The sequence below is a fragment of the Synchytrium microbalum genome (genome assembly GCF_006535985.1).
Source record: "Synchytrium microbalum strain JEL517 chromosome Unknown SmJEL517_scf0046, whole genome shotgun sequence".
In the NCBI taxonomy this organism is placed as follows: domain Eukaryota; kingdom Fungi; phylum Chytridiomycota; class Chytridiomycetes; order Synchytriales; family Synchytriaceae; genus Synchytrium; species Synchytrium microbalum.
This window is the reverse complement of record NW_022158395.1, coordinates 22,865-30,566: the sequence shown is the minus strand read 5'-3', so window position 1 is coordinate 30,566 and position 7,702 is coordinate 22,865. Positions and strand designations below refer to the sequence as shown.

Sequence of the window (7,702 nt, the reverse complement as noted above, 5' to 3'; positions counted from 1 at the left end):
GTCAAGTAGAAGGCTGTTGTTGAGTCCGAATTTGCATCCTGCCAATGCAGAGAGGTAGACACCGGTTGATACATCCGCAGGTAGTATTGTCCCTCTTTGCAAACATCAAGGGGAGCAGAATGGGTTAAAGCATCATTATACGATAACTGGCCTTTAGCCTTACAGGAGCAAGTTGACCGACTCAACCACGCCAACAATTGTTTCGTTTCTTCCTCTTCGTTAAACTTCTCAAACTAAGGTCTTCCCAATGTGATTGTCTTGTAAAGGAATTCGAAAATCAAGGCAGCATTTGCATTTAGTGTTATTACGGCCACGAGGCAGAGGGTTTTCGCGTCTGTGCTGGGTGACGAATGTGACTCCCAGTGCTGGTATGAGTAATCTGTCGTCGGATTTTACTTGGATTCGAAATGCTTCTGATATTGGGCGTCTAAACATTTGAGAAAAGGTGTTGTTAAGGTTCAAAATGTACATAGGGGGGAATGGTCTTGAGAGATAGCAAACTTAAAAGCAGAAGAATCAAATTTAAATCGTTGTTCTCGGCAGATTGTTGCACTTTCATCCACCACCCGAACGACATTGAATTTCAAATATCACCAACATAGACAAAAAGGAACTCTCGCATACTTGAAGTCGGCTTCTTACAGCTTGGTATTCTGGCCTTTAGCTAGCGCCGGTTGAGCTCTTGCCACGTCGTCTGACAATTAATTACAGTCTAGAGGCGTGACAAGTCGACCAACGAGTGCCAGATTAGGCATGTGAGAGGAACCGCGTGATGGTCTCCATTGTTTCTACTGACCAAAAACGACACAATTACACAATTGCCTTATCGAGTGGTTGATGCAGAGATTCTCGAGCAGCAAATTTCAAGCAAGCTCCATCTCGACAGAGACAGAAGAGGGCACAATCTGGCAGAATATAACCGTAGCCACTTCAATTGCTAGATGTGGAAATGAGATTGCTCATCTGACTTGGTTGTGCCACATAATACTTTTCAGACCGATCAATGGTACTTGCTTCTTCTTGGCGGGAGACGACTCCTGTGACTTATTCACAACTGAAAGTAGCATCGTCGATGGACTGGCAGCTTGGCGATGGTCTTCTTTGTGGTTTGCTCCATATAGCGTTTTGTTGAGATTGAAAGCAACAGGAAGGCAGAAGGCAGCAACAGGAATAGTTAGCCAAAACGACCGATCAGCATCAGATATTGAGATACTGCGATTCAAATTGTTTCATCATTCTAAGGCTAATATAATGACAATACACGGTGCGCCGTGCTCAATCCACAGACTTTTCACGATGGTCATGACTTTCAGCAAGACTGGCGCAGCACCGGCAGCGATTGAAGACAAGGGGAAGAAATCATATACCCTGCTCTAAAATCATTTTAGTCAGTCCATCAGCGTCTCTCCCTCTCCCAGTGTCTGGGCTCACGTGAATGCATGAACAAGTGAAATGTATGGATGCCGTCGCGTTTTGTCCTTTTCGCTGCAACTTGGCTGTTTCTTAAAGTAAAAGTAAGCCAGAAAGGGCTTTCATCGGCAGTCAAATTACTTATACGGAACATTTAATTCAGCCCTGCATCGTCTTCTCGATCTGAGCTATTGGAAACCAAAACTTGGATCAAATATGGTACGCAAAAAGCTCACGATTCAAAAGTTTGACCGATCTAACGGTGGGAAAAGCAGGAAGGATTCGATAATCCATTCAATGGTCACGATGACCGGTTTAATGAGTCGCCTGAACATGGCAATGGGGTAAGATTGGCCAAAATTTTGAAACCATCAGTCGAACGAACAAATACTGATGGTGTCCGTAATCAATCTCCAGGGCGACAGCGACCCCTATTTACAAGATTTAAATGCTGACGGGGACAGTTTTCAGAAACAGATCTGTCCTAATACGTAAGCAATCATTGGTTTTTTAACTGAGATTCCAAAAGTTGAAAGCTTCATACGTCACTCAACATTTCTAAAATAAGGCAACGGGATGATGAAATACCATCATCGAATGGCGATAAAAACTCCGAAATTGCTCAACAGCCTCATGCTGAGCACTCATAGTAAGTCACGTTTCCCTTGTCGCCGTCTCGTCGATCAAGTTTTTACTTGATTGGAATAGATCTAAAGTAGTTTTCAAGCTCAAATCATCTAATAATGCAAACGAAATCTTAATTAGTTCGGCTTCTTGGGCTGCTTCAAGGTCTGACTGGAGGAACGACATTGGCCCTAATGGCGAGCCTATTGCTCGAGGCAATACGCCCAAGGTGTGTTTGCAGGACGGTCCAGCAGGGTATGTTGTTTTGGATATTCATCCCCAGATGGGTATTTCAGATTGGTTGGTGGAGAGCTACACAAGAGAAAAGGGTGGATGCCAGATTTTGCCAAAACATCCAACCAAACAAACACACAACCAATCGTGAAGTACACATTCACAACCACTTCACGTTCTACCAATTAGATACAATTTAGCTAGACTAGCTGAGCATGCCATTGCTCACATTGCAGCCATTATCGAACTTCTCGAAAATTGGGTAGAGCCAACCGCGCTGACGGATTTAACTGACAATGAGCTGGCTGAATTGTATCTCACTGAGGAAAACAGTACCCACTCTACAGCTTGCACCGCAGCAAAGTAAGTTTTAACTTTGAGTTGGTTTCTCTGTCTGTCAACTTGACCGCACATCCCTGACAAGTATAAATTCAAACATATAGGTCCCCTGAGGTAGACACTAACCAGGAATATTCGTATTCCAGGGACAGGCGCAGTCTGAGCGACTGGAATGGTGCAATTGATGAGGAAAATAATCTTATTCCATATAATTGGTCTAAGGTCTACGAGAGCTCCAGTTCCAACTGGAATGGAGCTCCTTGAGCTTGTACGTGTATACGCTGACAAGGGTTTCAGCATGGCAGCGGTGTAGAAAGCTTAAAGTATTTGTAAGGATATATATGTAGAGAGAGCCAGACAAAAGGGCTGCATGTAAATGCAGTTGCCTACGTGTGCTGGTGGTGTGCATATTTTTTATTTCTCATTGGGTGTTTGTGGAGTGTAGTATTTTCTGATTCTGTATTTTTAAACTTAAAACTCATGATGCTGGAATCCCCAGAAAGAGCATATCAAACTGAAATAGAATCCCCATTCACAATCTGTAAGATCAATCGGACATTCAATAATGGTGCAGTTTTGGCGTTGTGTGATTCTGTGAGTCGTAAAGTGGAAGGTGTCGAGTTTCAACAAACAAATCAACCAAAAAGAGGAGAGGAGTTCGAGCTCAGTCAGTAATGTAAGACCGACCAATCCAAACACATAGCTGAAATGTTTGGAGTTGAGCAGCCAAAGTATACAAGTTCCAAATATGTACCACCAGGCCCTACAGGAAACAAACAGAAATGTCACAAGCTCCGCATTCTCCTACTCACTCGTGCCTGCTACACCCCCGCATTCGCCATATACCTAATCCATTTAACGCACTCTTTTCAAATATCTTCAACAACCATCAATTTTGAAGACGTAAACATCAGCATTTGGAAATCCATTGATAGCGGTGGTTGTGACCAAACCATCTTGTTTTCGGTTGTGGTGAGATCGGCTTCACCGGAAAAGACGAATTCTTGTTGGCCTGGATCTGTCCTGTCTTCGTTGTCGAGGGAGAGACGGGCGTTGAGTCCACAGGTGCATTCTGGCATCGTGGAGAGGTAGGCGCGCGCGATAGCACTTGGAGCGATACGTCTGTGCAAAGCGTCGTTCCTGTTGACCATGAATGTTAGTAATCAGAGGAAAGATGGGAAGTAGTGGTACAGACCTTTAACCTTCTGAGACAGCAGCAACCTAGCAGACTCAAACTACGACATCTCTCGTTTCTTCAATAATTGATGTCTGATTCATACTGTGCAGCTGCCCCTGTAGCACGACTGGCGATCTTGGCTCCTTTACTCCTGTAAACACTGGTGTCAGCAGAGCTAAAAACAACCCCGACGAGGTGCGGATGAAGGAACTTATAGCACCTCCAGACTTGACTCCCTGAGCAGTAACGTAGAGCTTCAAGTTCTGCGGATACTCAAAGAAAAACACAAATTTCCAAACACCGATGAAAAATAGCCCAGCTCCAAACATGAAAAACAACAACGTAACCATACCACTTCAACTGCCGAATCAATTGAAAATTATTCTCATCAGCCTCTTCATCAAAGTTGCCAAATATTCCTTCTTCGTCTACGAGAGAACCGAAGACTCGAAATTCAACAGAGTACTTTGCATTGAGTATGGTCACTGCCCTAAGTACAAGTTTGCCATGTTTGTAGATCCTGGTGTTGTTATCAGTCGACGCTATGCCGAGCAGTGGATGGGTTGATAAAATGGAAGGCTGGCTGATGCAATTGGTCGTATCTTCAATCGTTGATATTAATGGTGGTAAAGTGCAAGAAAAAAAGACGATATTGATGCTTGCGTGGAGTGCTGAGAGAGTATGTACATGTCAATTGCAGGTTTTGATTCTTTTTCCCTCAGACAAACGCGGTCTCTCCTGTCCATATACAATCTGCAATCCACGAAGCCCATCATGTCTAGTTTGAGTTCAGTGTTCTTGTGTTGCGTTGTGTCCGAAAATTGAAGATCTCGAGCTTGAGAAACAATGTAGCTAACAAAGAATCCATCAACATCTGCGAGAATAACTCGAACATATCGAAACATCCAATCCAAATTGTTCAGCTTAAAAAGTGTCGAATCCATTTCCTATAAAAATACAAGCGCCAAATATATACAAGCAATAGACAAACAGCAGTCTAGTATCAAAACTAAACGAAATATGTCAGCACCAAACCAAACCAAAACCCTGAGTCACAAACTCACCCGTATCTGATACGTCCCAGCCTTTGTCATATACCTCACCCACTTAACCGACTGGTAATTACTCTTTTCAAATATCTTCAAAAACCTCACCATTAAACCCGACGCCGTAAACATCAGCACCTGGAAATCCATGGATATAGGAGGTCGTGACCAGACCTTCTTGTTTGTGGTTGTGGTGAGATCGGCTTCACCGGAGAAGACGAATTCTTGTTGGCCTTGGAAGCGTGCAATCCTAAGATAAAATGTGCGTCAGTAGGTGCCAGCCAAAACAGGAGTGAAACCATGGACCTACTTCCAAACAAAGGAATTCTCAGACCCAACATATTTGCCTTTACCGGCAGTCACCAGTACACGTGTTGATGCTGTATTAGTGGGTACTGGGATTTTTATGACGACATTTTGGGCGAATAGTTTTGGTGGGACTAGGCCAACGAGGAGAATATAAGAGGAGGAATGCTTGAACACACCAAACAGTCACAAGCACTTACAATTAGACCTTACAGCAACCTTAAACTCTACCCTCGTAGAACTAATCTCATTCACTACAGCTTGTACCTTGAACGGCAAATGAATGTTTTCCGTGGTTCGATACCTAAAAAAAAAAACGATGACTCAACCACATGCCTTACGGCTCTCGCAACTCCAACCCCAATCAACATACCTCATAAGCTCAAACTCTCCATCAGGAGGTATAAAACTAATTGTCCTATCACTATCAAACTTGGCCAGCTTCACACACTGATGGAACTGACAATCATCTAATTCAACCGCTCCTCCCTTCTTCCCACTACTAGATGGCGCAAATCCAGACCGATCAGTTTTGTTTTCTTGGTCGAGGAGTAAGCTGTCGTTCAGTCCGAATTTACATTCTGGCATGCCAGAGAGGTAAGCGCGCATTAGCACTTGGCCTGATACGTCTGCGCGGAGTATTGTTCCTATTGATAATGACGATGTGTCAGATATCTCAGTAAAGATATCCTACAAGAATATGTGATCCTTCTTTACCCTTCTGAGACAAGAGCAGATTCACAGATTCGACAACATCAACGAATGCCTCATTCCTTCTATATTTAATATCTGGTCTGCGCCATGCGACTGCTCCCGTAGCTTGAATGGCAATTTTGGCTCCTTCCTCCTACATAACACATGTGTCAAACACGCAAACCAAAACAGTGGTTGTAAGTGACCAGAATGCACTCACAGCACGTTCAGACTTGACCCCCTCCGTCGTAATATACAACTTTAGCGTCTCAGGCTCCGTCGTCTGTGGATACCCGAAATCACAGATTTCTAGAATACAAAAAAAGTCATTCCCAGTTGACAACGAAACTATGTGTCCTCTCAAATCTGCACCTACCATCCATCAACTCATAAATCAGCGTAAAATTATTCTTTACAGCCTCTTCATCGAATTTCCCAAAATACGATCTCCCCAATGTGATTATCTTGTATAAGAATTCGAAAATCAAGGCAGCGTTTGCATTTAGTTTTGTGACTGCGACGAGATACAGATTTTCGTGTCTGACGTGGAAGAAGGATGTAGAGCCGAGTGTCGTTATGGGCGAGCGTACGTCTGTTGAGGAAATTACTTGAATGCGGAATACGTCGGATATGGAGCGTCTAAATGAGGAATCGAGTGTTTTTAATGTCAATGGGTTTTACGTGGAAGGTATGTGAGATGGCACAATAGGTAAATAGGCAGGCAGATGATCGAAAATATTTCGTAATGTTTCCATTCCAGGCACGCTCTTTACTCGACATCACCACCGGAAACCAATATTCCTCAAAACACCACAATTACAATAAACGAGACGAGGGGAGTCCGTTAGACGTACTTGATATCAGTTCTATACAGCCTGGATATCAATACTTCTCCCTTGGCGTTGAATATAAAGAAACCTGACAGTCCGGAAGCCATCTTGTCGTAAGCAAATATCAAGTTGATGAATGTGGGAACGTTTTCGCGATCACTCGCACATCGTTGTGAAAGTATTGGACATTTATTAAGTAACGCGTTCTCAATCTGTTTATTCTTCATATTCTCATATAGACACACGACTCAAACAATTCACATCAGTCATTTGAATCCCTTGACACGTCACACCTCGTTCACAAACCACTCTAATTACTCGTGAACTGGGCATCTTCAGCATTTAAACTTCATGTATCGACGCGCTATCCCAACAGCCATACCTCACAACCCAACACAATTGCTCAACAACATACGTCGCATGCCAATGTCCTCACAGTCACCAGCAGAAACATGGAAGGCACACGCTGCAAAAATCCCAAATCCACAGCATTTCGCTGAAGAATGGTAGCTCTTCCCCTGCATTACTTTGCAGTGTTGTTAAAGCTCTACCATCCGACGTCAACATTAGACGACTCACACACTCTCTCTCATAGGATCTCCGCATGGAACTCCCGTTCCATCCCTCAAATCCTCTCCCACTACAGCGACGATATCGAATACTCGTCTCCACTAGTCGAAAGAGTGGTTAAGACGCCTGATTCACGGTTTAGAGGGATGGCGACACTGAAAGCCTATGTGGAGGCCGGGCTGGAACTCAATCCTGATTTGCATTTTACGTTGAGGAATGTGTTTACGGGGGCGGGTGTGATTGTATTAGAGTATGAGAATACGAGGAAGCAGGTTGTTGCTGAGGTGTTTGAGTTTGGTGAGGGTGAGAAGGTTAGGAGAGTGACGTCCACGTATCGAGAGGCCTAAGAATCAGTGTATGAGGAAGGATTAACTAGTTTGTGCTTATTCAAATATACGTTGAAAGAAGAGTAACTGCGTTTGCGCAGAGGAGCTAGTTTAGGAAGAAAATGTGTATTATGCAACAATCGAAAA

The 7,702-nt window shown here is 43.6% G+C and overlaps 2 protein-coding genes across 2 annotated transcripts; one reads left to right on the top strand and one right to left on the bottom strand.

The window, feature by feature from the left end:
- Positions 1–3,476: 3,476 nt before the first annotated feature.
- Positions 3,477–6,766, bottom strand: SmJEL517_g05283 (uncharacterized protein; the record flags this gene model as incomplete). The annotated part of the gene is made up of 12 exons (XM_031171209.1): positions 3,477–3,747; positions 3,888–3,935; positions 4,137–4,274; positions 4,535–4,731; positions 4,849–5,080; positions 5,141–5,270; positions 5,337–5,440; positions 5,510–5,783; positions 5,854–5,983; positions 6,050–6,138; positions 6,206–6,468; positions 6,684–6,766. 12 exons carry the CDS (start codon positions 6,764–6,766, stop codon positions 3,477–3,479), a joined length of 1,959 nt encoding a protein of 652 aa, XP_031022796.1.
- A 244-nt stretch (positions 6,767–7,010) lies between these two features.
- On the top strand, positions 7,011–7,576 carry SmJEL517_g05282 (uncharacterized protein; the record flags this gene model as incomplete). Its single annotated transcript, XM_031171208.1, has 2 exons — positions 7,011–7,165; positions 7,255–7,576. 2 exons carry the CDS (start codon positions 7,011–7,013, stop codon positions 7,574–7,576), a joined length of 477 nt encoding a protein of 158 aa, XP_031022795.1.
- Positions 7,577–7,702: the final 126 nt, after the last annotated feature.